Below are 16,328 nucleotides of genomic sequence, written 5' to 3'. Positions count from 1 at the left end.
TATAATATGCGTTATATGTATGATAAAAAAAAATCTAGAAGCTTTCTGAAAGCGCCAGAAACAGCTTTGACATGATAATTTTTGAGGCAAACTGTCGCCTGAAATACTGCTGAAGCTTTGTTCAATCATTTTAGAAACATAATTTTTTTCTGGCTTAAAAACATTTTATAAAAGCTCAGGACACTGCTACCCCTGCGCGACAAATTCAGTAAGAGCTTTGTGTAATCTTCGGTCGTAAAAAGCTTTGTTGTTCACCTCGTCGCAATATCCACCTGAATATCGTAAACAGTGAGCTTTTGTGGTATCCTCGAGCCGTTCAAGCTCCTCGATTAAGCTCGGTGACGGTCCAGACCGCACATAATTAGCGTTGTACGTTGCACATTTGCATTAGCGCCAAACGCAATTTTCCCAAGCAATGACGTAGAACGTGGAAAGTTCGTTTGAAGAAGAAGCACAAAGCCCCACGCGGGGCGTTAAACACATTATTTTTCTGGTCGACTGGTCGGTAGTTGCGCCATATATCATCCGCTGACGTGTCGTAATAGTATGATAATATGTACACACTCCGGGGCAGGCAATTTTTACTAAGCAGATTACAATATCAATCTCTTTCCGGAGAATCCTGCAGATTTTCCTATCTTCAGCGTCCGCCTCCTGCGAGGGTATCCTGACGCCTATTCCTCATGGAAATTAAACTTAATGCATAAGTTGATGGCGGAGCTTCGGGCCCCATCATCCTCCGATGACTCTAACGAAGCGTCCTTCTCCCTTAAACGCCGACCAGAATTTGTTTTTCGACGGCGATTCGTCGACTGGTGGATGCACTAAAGGATAATTTATCGCCGCAAAACCAACGTGCCCACACATGTGTAAAGCTCTATATTTCAGCAATGATATACTTCATAATACATTGTCACTTCAGTCGGCGCACATCTGAAGACCTCTTTTTTCTTTCGGCTTCATAAATTACGGAGCACGGCTCGGGTTGCCGAAAAGGGCGCCGATTTTTCAGCAGGAATTCAATTCCTGCCGCGGATTCCGCGCCGCCGGCCGGCTGCAGGGGCCGTGCCGGGTCGGCGTCCAATAAAGCCCAATGAATCAGTAAAACATCCATGGAATCAAAGGCAGCAGTGTTAAATTTGTTCAGTGGGCACGAGCGACTATGGGTCACACGCCGTTGGCTCTTGGCACAGCCGGGCCCCGACCCAAGCACCGTGGAGACCACACACATCCATACTGGAAAATATTAACATTTCCTCCGCCATTTATCAAACATATTTTAGCTCGTGCAGAATTAGAACTGATTAATTAACGCGGATGTGGCCCCGGGCTGCCCCTCGTCGGGAACGAGGATGAGCTACTAGAGCGGAAAACGAAAACACCAAAGAAATGCTACGAGAAGTATGCCACGGAGATTCGGATTAGTTGCTGGCTAAATGTACACAAACGTGACAGATTTTTATAAGTGTAGACCGTTTACACGCATATCTCGGGCACGGCGTTCAGGCCGCGAATTCATTCCAGCGAAATATTTTTAGTTTCAGGTTAGGACGATTTCGTGCAATGTTAAAACGCTACAATAGGAATTTTCTTAAAATTTATTTCAATATACCTAATAGATATGTAAATTTACTGTTAAAAAGTGTAGACGTTTTAAAATTGTAACAATATTGGTTCGATTTAGCAAATTAAGAGGAGAATATATCTTTTCTTTAATTTATCAACTACATTTGCTACAATTTTTCCATCGGTCAGAAAGATTCTTTTCTCTGGAAAAGTGCCCCGAATGCTTGCAGCGTTTCCATGTTGAATGACAAGGGAAATCCTCTCGAAAAGAAATTTCTTTGATTTTAAATCGCCTGATTCCGCAATAAGTCGGTTTCCCATGACATTAATGAAATCGATGGCTTCTTTCCACCAAGAGCATAAGGTTTCAAAGGCTAAACCTTTAAATATGTAATTTGACGAAATAATTGACTTTTAACTCTGTGTCTCCAGAAGTCCAGAACAGCAAAAGATCTCTTATTTTGTTATTTTTTTTTTTTTTGAAAATGAACCCTAAATGTTTTTTTTTTACTTTGACCGTTTTCTTTTGTTCTCCTTAAGTCTCTTAGCCGATACACAGAATGTTTGATTTAATTTATTTGGACGTGTATTTCTCTTATAACTATGCATGATAATGCATATTTCTATAATTAAAAAGGATCTTCTAAAGATTAAAAAGTAAACTGTACAAATGAGAAGAAACTCATGTTTTCCTTCTTCCTTTTGATACAATTTTTATCTATTCGTGTATTTTATCTCAATATAATGTAAGTATCAATGTGATATTAATAAATATTTACAGTGAAAGAAAAGAAAGATTTTCGCAGAAAGGAAATCTTCGTTGAATGAATCAAGACCTTTTTAAAATTTCCAACTTTGTTTATTAGGTTAAAATTCATAAAGAATTATTCGACATTACTTCCCTTTAAAGAGCGTTCAAATGAAAATTTTCATTCAAGAATTACGAAACAGTAAATCATCAATTGAGATAATTTTTGGAAGCTTGTCATTGCACGTCAAGGAGGTTTACTACACTGAAACAGTTTTTATGTTTGTCTAATATTATTTAAAAACGATTCAAGAGAAGATAGATTCTGGATGGTGCTGTCAATGTGTTGGAGGTTTAGTTCGAAAGCAAAGAATTTGACAATTGAGAAGAACTGAATTGACGATCAATGACCAAAAGAAAATTACGTCATTTTTTTTCTGTGAGTTTCACTCAACCTGCTGTCAGAAAAAATAGAACAAAAATGCTGGAAAATGAGTAAATAAGAAATGAATAAGTGCAGTGTAAGGAAAGTGATTCAAAAGGCGAGATATTAATTTCATCAATTAACTGAGTCAGATAGTACCATCTTGAACAGAAAAATATTATTTAATAAAATACTAATAGAAACACAGAGAAAATGTTTGGGTGTATGAGAAAGAGAGAGAGGAGTAAGCAAAGTGAAGGTGGAAGAGAAAGAAGGTGAATGGTTTGAGACGACAAAGAGAGTGAGACAGGGCTGCTCACTTAGCCCCCTGCTATTTACGATATATGGCGTTTGCGAACGATGTGGCAAAGAGCGAAAGAGAAATGAAAGAAACGATGAAGAACCTGGGAAAGTATGTGAGAAAGAAAAAGCTGGAAGTGAATGTTGAAAAGACGAAAATGATGGTGTTCAACAAGAGAAAGAGGAATAATGAAGAGAAAAAGTGGAACTGGGAAGGAAGGAAAATAGAACAAGTAAACGAGTTACACATTCAATGAAAAAGCCACGAATAAGGCACACATCAGAGAGATAGTAAGGAGAAAAAAAGTGGGGAGATGATTTCAGGAGGAGAATGATGATGTTCTAGAGCATGATAGAGGGTATATTGATGTACGGGGCAGAGCTCTGGGGATGGAAAGAACAAGAAGAGGTACAGAAAGTACAAGAAAAATATTTGAGAAGGGACAGAGAAACGGCAGGAAGAGTGTGAGAGGAATAGGATGAGAGTGAAAGCGGGAAAGAGAGCGGCAAAGTTTGAAGACAAAATAGAGAGAAAAACACGGAGAAGAAGGAGAGAGAGAGAAATACTATCAGAGAAACAGGTATTTCAGTGAAGAAGTGGAAAAATTGAGAACAAAAGGAAGATGGATGAATGTAGAGCTGAGTGAAAGGGGCAAAGACACAGACAAGCAAGAAAGAAGGAAAAGAATCAAAGAATCCTGATACAACAGGAAGTATGAGAGGTGTATGAATGAAGACGGAAGGGAGATAGGATGGATGAAAGAGATAAAGAATAGAAGGGACAGCATGGAAAAAGAAAGGAGTGGAGGATACAAAGACAAATGTTTTTTTCTTGGAATTGTTATTTTTAGTTTAAAAATAACTGTAATCAGGAATCTGAAACCCCGTATGGCAAATAAAGCATTATTATTACTAATTTTGAAATAAATATTTTTGCCAAGACACAATCTTTTTTGAATTAGCTATTCAAGAAGAAAAATTAATTTGGTTTTGATTTGATAGTACCAAGAATAATTAATTATTTTTAACTTATTTTACACCATGACAATATTTCTTTAATATCTGGTTCAACTAAAAGTCTTAATTAATTCGTTACAATTTATAACACAGCCACACTCTTAATTAATTGTTACTTTACTTTAATTTTTTTAATTCAAACCCTGAATGAATACGAGATCTAATCGTTTTATCTGCACTGCATCGAATCTAATTAAGTATTTAACCCAAAGCTAAAATTAACCGACATCTCTACAAATTACCATTAAATTAAATTTAAAGTGCACTGGGAACTAATCGCATGCTGTAAAATGTCCCTCTTAAACTCATCTTTTAATTAGAACTAAACTAGAACCAGTACAAATATTTGTCGCGAGTTTAATGTTCGCCAAATTGAGACAGAGAACACCTAAACTTTGTGAAATAAAGCAGTTTGTTTCTAATTAAAGTTTAATAATAATCCTGCGATCAGCAATATTAAATCTGTGCCCGTCGTCACACTAAGCGTACAAAGTGTAAATCTAATTATACGTGTTGTGTTTTAGTTATTAAAATGTTATTTGCATTAAATAAACTTCACTAAAATTGAGTCAGTTGAGCCAGTTTGAAGAGACACAGTGGATGATTTATTCAGTACGTTCCTTGGACAAGATCCAGTTGGTATGCAAAACGCTATCAGTTAGAGGTTGACAGGTCGCAGCACGAAAGCTCCCAGTGATTATAATTTCATGAATTTAAATCGACAATTCCGAGTTGTAAACAGCTTCATCAAAAATTTCCCAATTAAAAAATAAACTTAACGGTGACCTGAGTGCAACCGTTGCCGACCCGACATTCGTTTAATCCGTACGGCGATGACAGCAACATAAATCGTCCAGTCTCCCGACTCCAGTAGTGCCAACAAGCGACCAATTCCGTTCTGAAAATAATGCCAACTGTTTAATAATGAGATTGCATAATGAAAAGCCAGTGCAGCGCGCATAGTGGTGATTAATGGGTTTGTCAGTCGACATTTTGAAGTGAATTTGTCCCGTGATCACTGCGCCTCCTTCGGGAATTAGCCGATCCTGATCCGCCCTATTTGCATAGACTAACATGCCCAAGCTGTCGCCGAACCCTTAACGATTATTAATTCGTTTGTTTGGTGCGAATCAGGCCTAACCGGGGGTCATTTGGTGCGTACCAGTCGATAAACAAATCGAATTTTGTAATTTTACCGAGTCGAAAGTACACATTAGTAATGTAATGACGGGAGCCATCCAGGCGTACGACATGCGTCCTCATTCATTAACTAAATAATTCACCGAAGAAAAATACATTAACTGATTGCGATAATATTGGGACCGCGAGAGGAATGTGTGTTTTCAACAATCCTGTAAATATTTTAATTAATTTATTATCTTTGAGGAAATCGCGTCGTGCAGGCGCATTCTTCAGTTTCAGCTCGCAGAATAAATTTACCATGTAATAAATTGTGTATTCGCGTCGACTTTCCCTTTTACAAAGTAACTCCTAGTGAGCCTAAGCTGTATATAAAATAGGAGTCCTTAATGCAGATGCTTGAGGGTGGCTGGAGGTGGGGAGTTTTTCTCTGGAATTGCCAAATAAATTAGTATCATTTTTCAGGCAGATTTATCGTCGTCATTTTGAGGTTTTTCCTTTTTTAAGGGAAATTACAAAAGTGCACTCGCCCGAAAGGCGCACCTAAACAAACTCCGGGAAAAATTGCAACGCGATAAATCGACGGGGTTGTAATCGTGTTTTGTTATGCTTGAAGTCTATTTCAGTCATAATTTAAAAGGTGCCCTTTAATGAAATGTCAAAGCTTTATCCATATTGATCTTCGCGCCAGTCTGCACAAACGTCGCATTTCGCGATTTTTATTTGTTGGTCGGTGATTGCTTCCAAAGAAGATAATCACATTTTTCGCGATCGCGGTTTGTCGCCAAACCTAGGACATCTCGGTATTTTCATTAATTTCTTTGTGGTTGGAGGTTTTTGCTAAATTCGCAACGGTGCACACGAGCGCTGACACCGGAGGAGGTCGCTGAGGTGGCTCGGATTAATTTTTTCCGGGGACTCGAGAATGTGTCACAAGTCGCCGAGATTCTTCATTTTTTCTATCTTCATTTCAAATTTCTATTTCTTCGATGCGATATCAAAGTTTGACGTTAAAAAATTATTTTATTATGAATGCTTCAAATTTTATCGCTAACGAGAGCTTCAGGATTTTATTTTAACATTTTTTTTCAAATAGCATGTCCCACATCTGAAAGACAGAATCAAAACCAAGAAGAATAACACTTTTTTAAGGGCTTTTAATTAAAACTCACAAGCGGGCGAAAAGTAACTCTTTTTCGGACGGACTTTTTGGGACGCTGACCGTGGCGCCCTCTGTTTTCTGTTTAATAAGTTAGCAACGAAACCGACAAAACCGATAATTGTCCTGTCACCATAAATTATGTACATAAATAATTGTTTTGTTGGTTAGCTGATAACAAATATTATATTACTATAAAAAAATTGTTGGTATGTATTAATAAATAAATAAATAAATTTGTAATTTTTGCAATGATGTCTTTTGCTTTCTAGTTCGTGCGGTCGCCTAACAATTTAATGTGCCTTTGCCCTCGCCTGTTTTGCAAGCCTCGGCTGCGCCTCGGCCAGAAAACTCAGACTCGGCCGAAAAAGATGCACTTTTTGGCCTCGACACACAAATAACTATTTTAAATTTATTTCAATTTTTTACTCCCCTTTTTGCCCTTTGACCAAATCAACTTTAGACTGCTAGTATCGATCCAGCTCAAGAGAAATTCGTCTGGTTCGATAAATTCCCATTATTCGATACCCGGCTATTGATTTCAGTGGTTTCCATTACTTATGGGAGTCCTCCGCGGGCCATAAGTCCACGCACCTACAAGACCCCAGTCACCGATACCCTTTCCATTCTCCGGCGCAACTGGTCTGCATAATTCCATTCTTCTCCCCGATTTCCTCCTCACATCTTCATTACAGAAGACAACGCAGAGACCCAGAAACTGACACCACCTCACCGGAATCGTGGGTAATCCGATTCCGGCGCTGCATACACACATTTTTTCTCCAGAAACCCTTCATTCATGGAGGGGCCGTCCAGTCACTCGTGAAGATTACCCATTCATGGTCAGTTTGATGGCTCGTTTCTTGCAAAGGTGTTCGCATGTGACAGTCGGTAGAAAACGAAAGTGATTAATTATGTCGTTTGTTGATCTCGGCGATGTTGCAGTGGAGTGATTTACGGCTGAAATAATTATCGATAAATGGCGTGATGATTAGAGGTGTCGGGACAAAGCAAAAGCATGCGGGATTTTTTGCGAAAGTGAAATTTGGCGGTGCGCCGCAACCCCTAATAAAAGGATCGGTATCCCTAGCGTGATGTTATTTTATCCTTTGTGGAGATCAAAGCAAAGCTCACTTTATGTAATGTATGCATACATAATCTGAAATACCACAAGCCTGTGCGGATTTAGCTTTCAGGTAGTTAAATATTCACGCAGAACTGCCGCGTTTGCACTTCTTATTACAACGAGGGTTGCTCCGGAGCGGGAAAGCTAATTTCTGGTGGAAATCGAAACCGTATTAGGAAGACAAGAAACTCTTTTCATTGAAATATTTCTAGAAAAGAGAAAATTTCACAGAACAAAAAATCTTCTCGTTATCTGTCCGTGACGATCAAATTTTTTCAGTCAAATTATTCATTGGCTGTTAAAATATTCGAAGAGGAAGCGAGACTCGTTAAAATCTGAATTGTTTTGTATACGCCCTGTATATTATACGATCCTAATATTCGTCAGTTATTCCAATTATAATTATAAAGTATAAGCAGCAGTTTAATGGTAATTTTAATTTCCGGTAGTAATTACAGAACTATGCGTGCTATGTATACATAAAATAGAGTAATTTTCATGAATAAATTCTCATTAAGGTACTCCATACAGGTGGGTATTGTGAGAGTTATTTTTAGAGAACATTTCATTTCTTTTTCATTTTTTTATGTCCAAAAGTAATTTACTTCAATTCATAAAATTAATATAAATTATTTCGTTTGTCAAAGGAAGAAAGGAGTTGACGTCGTTTCCGGCCGAATTTTAAATTTCAGTGATTCTCTAGTTGTGTTCACTTCCCTTTGTAATTACAGTGAACAAATAAAATTTTAGATAATTTTGGTTTGTTAATTTCACTGAAATATGTCTTTTTAAAGAATGTAAAAAGAAAAGATTTTCTAAATATGTAGATGGAAGGGTGTACTTAAAAATTTTAATTAACGAAATTCTTGGTTCTAAAAATGTTTCAAAATCACCAGAATTCTTTATTTTTTTCCAAAGCTTCCGCCAAAATAAAATCTGTGTAAAGTCTCCTTGCAAAAGAAATAATAAATCATGGTCTTCCTATTGCCTATATAATCCTTTAGGACCCGGGTAAAAATTTAATAACCGTATAATTTTATTGTCCAGCTCCTTAAGAGCCCGCCCCCTGGCCCCGCTTCCTAATTACATTTTTGCCCTCACTTCCCCAATTTGAATACCATGAGTGACGTCTAGAGTGAAACCTGGCGTCCATGCAAAAATACGACCTCTAAAAAAATTTGCATTGCAAACGAAGTCCGTGTTTACATGAGCGCAGCATCCCCGAAACAAGGGTCGCGCGGGTCCTTTCCCTCTGTTTTTTAATCAGCCGCACACTGCCGTTCCGACGGCTTTTACACAAGTGAGACCAAAGATCAGAACAAACTCGGCTAAAATTAAATTCACGCCGTGGCGCAGGCGTCTCTTCTCTACATCCGATCTACCAATGATGGGTGAGGGGTGGGCCGCTGGACGCAGGCGCCTTCATTTCACCCTTAATGCGTCCGACCGACCCTAATGTAGACCTCAGATTAGGTTAGCCGAAGCAATGCCGGAAAAATCTACTGTTCGCGCTGCCGAGCACGGTCGCGACGGAGCGGCACAGCGGCCGCCCGGAGGCGCCGGACTTTGATTTCCACTGCAAATGTAAATTGCATCAAATTTTTAAAATTGTAAAATAGTAAATTTCACATTCTAAACCACAACAAATTTTATTTAAAAATCCTCGTCGTAAAATAATGACGGATTATACGGGGTGGCTCCAAAACTTTACATGTGACAGGTCTTGTCTGTGAATTTTACAATAAAAACAATTTTGAGAATTTGTTCAAAACTGGATACAAGGAAAATTATGTCTAAAAAGTAAAAAACATTAAAAAAATTATACAGTGTGTTACATTGAAAACAATAAGGAATTTAACAATCTTGGGGTCACATTAGGCAAATTCAGAATTCTTTCACTTATTACTCTAAAAACAAGTTTAATTGCTGCTGTTAATAATTTAACAAAACAAAATAATTTTTTGAACCACCTGTTATAACACGTCATTTCATCCAGTAACATATTGTGATACTTTTTGCCACCAAACTAGTTTTTAAAAACGTATTCCACTTTCTGTTGTCTGATGTTTTGAAAAATAAATTTATACAGGGTGTTTCTTTAAACTGAATTTTTTTCAGCTATATAGGTACTGTATACTTAATGCAGTATTATACCAAAACTGATATTTTATAATGTAACAACTTCTTTAAATATTAAGGAAAAAAGTTTCTTTACTAGCTCAGTATGCATATTATCATCTCGAATATATTATTTTATTATTGAAAAAGTTATTAGTTCTAGCACAATACTTTAATATTAAAATGATAATACATATCTACTTTTATTGCAAAAACTGTTTGAGCCACCAGGTACCTATAACATAGAATCTAAATTTATTTCTTTACTACTACGTATGGCATTAAAAATTATTTATTTATGCACTTTAAAAATTATAGAAACAAAATTTTGAAAAACTGTTTTTTGAATCATCCGTTATACAATTTATCTCGAATATATGTAAATAATAATTTCTAAAAAACTTTTACAAATACAAAAAAATCTTTTATCACATAATTCTAATGTTTGAATTATTTGCAAACTATTGTTTAAACAATAAAAACAATTATGTTACTGTATTGTTGTTGTAAACAAATAATAATATTTTATTTTACTTTGTCTTGGGTGCTCGCACCTGGTCCGCGAGAACGGTCCTTCCGAAGGTGTCACATTAGTGCGTGCAGGGAGTGACATCGCCGCCACCCTGTGAAGACCCCTCGAGCCACCTTTCGGGGCGACTACCCTATAGGTATCTGCGATTCTATCACATCCAAGTTAGCTTTCCAACCGCTGTGACAATCCTGACTCCGCCTCCAGACTGACAGGACCCGCTTATCTGACTCACTAGTCCTGTTTACAACGCGCTCGCGTCCGGCCTCAGCGTCTGCCATCATCCCGACGGCTCCCGACGCCTCTAATCTAGTCATCCGCGTAAGTTATTTTTCGAAAATTTCAAATCCGAACATGTCCGCACACGCTTTCCGCGCCAGCAGCACGGCCAGGATCAAGTTGAAAAAAATCCGGTCCGGTGTGTCGCATTGAGAAAATTTTCAGTTCGTGGTATACACAGTGTCTGTGCAAAAACAGTGATCCCTCCAAACTGGATACATCAAGTCTAGCGGCGTCTCTTCTGTCATTGCGAACAACAGGGGCGGCCATGGATCTCACCACGGCCTACCGTTACAATCAGAACATGATGGAATATTACACTTGTAAGAAAGGGGAATTTTTATTTGGCGACCGCAGGACCGTTGCTGAAAGAGCGATTAGATCGTGATAAGTCGCGATTATTTGGGGAATTAATATCGGGCCATTGTGTTTTTGTCGCGGTGGCATTCCTGAAATTATTTGCTCGGATGGCCACACATTTTCTGATAGAGTGATCCAGGTCCATTATGTTCCACTTCTTGGACGTTTCATTCATTCACGAACATAAATTTTCGCGGACTCGGGCTAAGTTGTAAATATTCCTCGAGTGGGGAGGTACCTTTACAAGTGAACAGTCACTTCATAACTTACAAAAGTTTCAGGTACAATAATAGGTGGACAATTGACTAGTTTTCTATTCAGGTCGTATTTTAAACGAGTTTTAAAAACGATTTATCGCTCGGTTTGTCACACGGCAGATGGCTACGGAATCGAGGAATTTTAGCATTTCTATAAATCTTTCACACCTTTTTCACTCACATCGCTCGGAGGAGTTCAACGAGACTAATGTCCACACAGACCGACCTACCAAAAACAATAATTCAACATTTGATTTGCTAAAAATAAACCGTTTCCGAACAAGCAAACTTCCCTCAAGTAAATACTAAAATGTCTTTTTTGAGCCGCTGAATGATTCTTCTGACAAAATCGGTTAATAAAATTCATCAAAAAATTAGTGTGGAGTGTGCAGATTTTACTGAATCTTTGGAAACATTTTTTGAAATTCAAACAAGTGCACAAAATCTGAATTATTAAACAAACATTTTTACAACTTACTGAAAAAGTGGTCGTGATTAAAATTTCATTTTAAAATACCACCAGAATAGCGTATTTTCAATAAGAATTTTATTTTAGGAACATTTGTTATTTGCTACATTGTAGAAAATCCTTAATCACTGAAATAGAAAGGTACTCTGTTCAGCCAGTTTCCTTATTTTAAAAATTCCTTTATTACTGGACTACATAGTTATTTACATTAGAGTACGGTAGGTGTATTTTCCAGCGCTAAAACTAGGTTTCAGGCTCGAGGCGAAGCAGAGGGCCTGATTCGTTTGAGTACAAAATGCCTTAAATGTTAATTATTTTTTCAAGATTTGGGAAAATTAAACGCGTCGCTACAAATCTTATTCTAAATATTTTTGTGTGAAAATTTTGTAGAAAATTAACAACAAAATAAAAGTACTGTTCAAATCAGTTTGTATTAATTGAATAGACAGCTTGACCTAAATTAAACAAAACAAATGTTGGGAAAATAGGTATAAAGATAAAAGAAAAATAATTGCACTTTTTCAAAATGATTTTCTCTGCAGATCAGATAAAAATGTCATTCTGATTTTTTTTATGCTAAGTTCTGATAATGATAAGAAAGATCAATCTCTTAATAATAAATTGGAAAATCTTTGTTTTATTTATTTATTCAAAAAGAGCAAATCTAACAAAGTTTTATATATTTCATATTTTTTCACCTTTGAACCTAATCTGACATTATCCGACATTACAAATTCTGCAGCTCATTTATTAATGTCATTCTATTTTTTTTTATATATCTTAGTAAAGGAATGATGTTACATTTCATTTTAACTAATAAATGCAAGCAAAATTTTTACCAAGAAATTTAAAAAAAATTCCCCCTAGACTTTATTCTTCGAATAAAGAAAATCTCACAACATTGTCTTTGATTCACCTCTTAATTTAATCTTAACAAAAAATCCATATCTAAATAAACGTAACGAAACAGAGAAAACAAAAATAAGGAACAATATTTAACATCATTTGCTTTCTGAGATTTTTGAATCAATTTTGAGCAATTTTGAGTCAGTTTTAAAAGCAAAATTCTTAATGTAAATATTCAGCAATTGTTAATATTTTATTGCTTCATCTTTTAATTATTTGGCTCATTGGTCACAAAACGTGTACTAATTTATTTCATTAATTTTGCAAAAATATGTATTTATTTTTTATAATGGTCCATTACTTTTCTGTAAGGCTTCAATCGAGGTACTAAATGGCTTTCTACAAGGTAATCCTTGACCAGTGTCTTCAAAAGTTTTCTTCATTCTTCTTATCCACGTATAAACAAGCATTTTAGTAATTTTTTCTAATTGGAGCTCCTCTTCGGAAAGTGTCAAATTTTTATCAGGACAAATGTGTCCTGCAGGACTTAATTTATAAAAACAGCATAAAAATTGTAATTGTACAAAGGCAAATCAATTAAAATTTATTTAAAGTTTCAGTTTTATAACTTTTAAATATATTTTTTTTTCATTTGATCTTCGTTACAATTATTTACACTTTTGTTTCAAATTTTTTCATTGCAAATAACTCTTTCACGTCTTTCAATTTGACTAATTTTATTGCACATAATAATTATTGTACGCATTTTAACTTAGGTACAATAAAGAATCACCGAATAGTTATTTGTACAACTAGTTATGAAAGTCATACTTTTTTTCACGAATTTGGAGATTGATTAACGAGGGCGTAGCCCGAGTTAATTAAGCAAATAAGTGAAAAAAAGAGAGTTTTATAACGTGTTGTACACACTATTTTTTTGCATATCGAAAAAAGTTGAGAAATTTGGTCTAAAACGATTGACAATCATTTTCAAGGAGGTGGAATAAACTGATGCAAAAATGTACTACTTTCACTACGATTTTTCGTGTAAAAAAATGCTACTTTTAGTACGATTTTGTGCGTACAAAAGTGCCACTTTCATTACGATATGCAAAAAAAATATTTTTTACATCGTTTGATTAGTTGATTATAAATTTATAAGAAAAATTGTCTAAAAAAAATAGATACTTATTTTCAGAAATTACGTGGATTACAGTAATCACTAGATGATAGCAAAAGCCTAAAGAGCTTTCATCACAACTCTAATTTTTTAAAATTCCTTGGTATGTAGTTAATTTTTTCCTGTTTAAAATTAGTTAAAAATGTAGCCGGTTGCTTGTGCAAACAAATTAAAAACGTGTTCTCACAACAAATATTTGCATCATTTGTAAATAATCCAGGACAGGGAAATAATAACCATTTGTCAATAAAAAAAAATGATATTAGTATAAATGTTTAAAAGTGTATTGAGTCAGTTTTATCATTCGCAAATATCCTGTTGCCAAAGTAGCGTGGCAAAGCTTTCCTGCAACGACCGACGGCAACTTCGCACCTTCAATTCTCCACATTTGTTGAAACACCAACCAAATACGAGCAATTCTGGCTACAAAATCTCATAATAATCAAATTATTTGATACGACCTGAACAAATCCTGCCGAGAAAAAAAGTTTTTTCGAGCTTCCAACACTTTCATCGTGTGCGCGGCCCGCTTGCCCCTTGCGCCAACTTCAAGACAATAAAAAATATCCTTGAAGTTTTTAATTATCCTAAACTGGAAACAGAACTGGGAACTCGTAATTTAAATTCAAATTAAGGCGGTGTCGTTACTTATTAGGGCACTTGCTGAAGCACTTTCCCCCCGAGCTTCCATCTAATTCATCGTATTATTGCCACTCCCGCCCTAAAACACTCCACACATGTTATGATGCTTATCTCATTATCAGATTACCTAATCGAATGGGGGTAATTTTTGCCCGCCAGCGGTCCCAAACAATCTTTATAGTCCGGCACAATTTGCAAGAGAGAAATCGCATAAATCTAGTCGCCTGCGACAAAAGCTCTCGATAAAACTGTGCACCATGCATATGCATGCGACTGTATAGTGCATTTATGCGCGTATCTTCCGTCCGGTGACAATAATAATTCAAAAGTGCATTTTGCACCGGAGCTGTTTAAATTCGAAACCGCTTGTGTAGCAATAACCGGATTACGGTCGAATGGTCGCACCGCCCCCGACACCACTAATTCCATACACCATAACATGCACTAAACCGAATATCGACAGTGCATCGGGCAAGTGATGTGTCGGCAAGTGCACTATCGCGATCGGAGGACATCTGGCCACTTGCCACCCCGTCGGAGATAACATCAATTGGGGCATTAATATTGCAATAATCGGACTTATCTCTTTCCGGATCTTTTTTAAAGAGACTGGTCGGTGCGAGTTGCGTCGGATTCTGTCGACGGGACGCGGTGATATATGGTGGGACTAATAATCGCGGGATTACAGATGTAAGATGCAGGTACCGGTGGGAAAATCCCAGGCTGGGCTCCGGTTTTTGCCCGAGATGAAAATAAGAAGACGGTGATGGATTTCAGCGGGAATTAAAGGAACGACGCTAAACTTTTAGAGCAATAAACATTTCTAGAAAATGGAGATCTGTACGGTGAAATAAAATTGGAGTGCAAAACTGGAAGATATTTTACCAATTGCTTGACTTATTGGCGGTCTGGATCTTTGTTTGAATCTACCTCAAAAATTAATTAATAGATTTTCTTCAAATCAAGGTGGTCAGAAGGCGAGAATTGTTGGTTGTGTTGTGCACTTGGTTTCATCATGATATGACATGAGGGAGCTGCACAGTAACGATAATTCGTGTGCAGTATACCGCGGTGTAGTGGGCTCGCCGCGTAAAACAGCAAGCAAGAGCTACCTCCCTAGTAATAAAAAAATTCAAACAATTTTTAATTCGTACAGAGGACGCATTTTTATATTTTATGATTATTATCATTATTGAAGAAGTTGACCAACAGGACAGGTCAACACAAAGTACAGATAAAACAAGGGACAAAAAAAAAACGCAAAAAAGAGAGAAAATCAACAGAACTTTTTCAACCCGCACCAAGCAACTAATATTCTATTGCAGATCTCTAATGACAGGGTTGACACTTCCTAATAGCATTGATGCCACAATAATTATTATTATATTGAATTGAATAAAAGTACTATGAAACCAAGACAGTGGCGCATCCACAATTTGTTGTCTAAATTGCCATGTCATTTGTTCATGTATCCTTATGTTTTTCAAAAAACCAAAAACGTGTTTAAATATTTCCGCCCATTTTTATTACACCCTGTATATTTGCTTCGAAAAAATTATTCTATGTAGTCTGAGATATATACTTTTACTGTATGTTTCTATAGTGGATATTTGTAAAGTAGTGAGCAATATTTTGTCTACAAATCTCCTTTTTCGATTTCATTGAAATTATTTGTACCGGGTGAGTTAAGTTTTACCGCCCGAGCGAAAACACCCACTTCTAATCAATTTAAAATTCTCAAAAAATTCAGGAATGATTGTGTATTACAGTAGAACAGTCTGTAGAAATTTCAAAATTTTTAATGAAACAGGTAAAGATTGTGTTTTAATGTTTATGGTACGCTTTAGGGACTTAAGAATTACTAGAAAAGTGGTCAACAGATGTTTCCCAACAATGAGATATTTATTTATGACACTGCAATTGTAAATCTTGGTCATTTTTCGCTCTTAATGTTAAAATTGGAATAATTCAAAAACGTATAATTTTCTTTTGATGCGAATTTCATAAATGTGCTATTTGAATTAATTGTGAATTATGAGCGTGCACAAAAAAAATTGTTTTGGTCAAAATCGATTTTTTTTATTTTATGGCTCTGAATTAAGTGATAAGAGAAAATTGATCACACACATTTGAAGTCTTATATCAAGGCAATGTAACCCCAAAAATTC

General features: G+C 36.2%; 1 protein-coding gene across 7 annotated transcripts in view; it reads left to right on the top strand.

Moving 5' to 3' along the window:
• Positions 1–16,328, top strand: part of sv (shaven) — a 124,340-nt gene that overhangs the window by 65,313 nt on the left and 42,699 nt on the right. Inside the window, exon 1 of one of the 7 annotated variants that reach the window (XM_069052630.1) lies at positions 10,401–10,729. The exons of the other annotated variants lie outside the window; for them this stretch is intronic. Coding sequence (XP_068908731.1) covers positions 10,675–10,729 — 55 coding nt within the window. The 5' untranslated portion in view covers positions 10,401–10,674. Of the gene's footprint in view, positions 1–10,400; positions 10,730–16,328 lie in introns of those variants that run through there. 7 annotated transcript variants of the gene reach the window in all.

This window comes from Tenebrio molitor, chromosome 1, assembly GCF_963966145.1.
Source record: "Tenebrio molitor chromosome 1, icTenMoli1.1, whole genome shotgun sequence".
Classification (NCBI taxonomy): Eukaryota; Metazoa; Arthropoda; class Insecta; order Coleoptera; family Tenebrionidae; genus Tenebrio; species Tenebrio molitor.
This window is presented reverse-complemented; position numbering and strand designations above follow the sequence as displayed.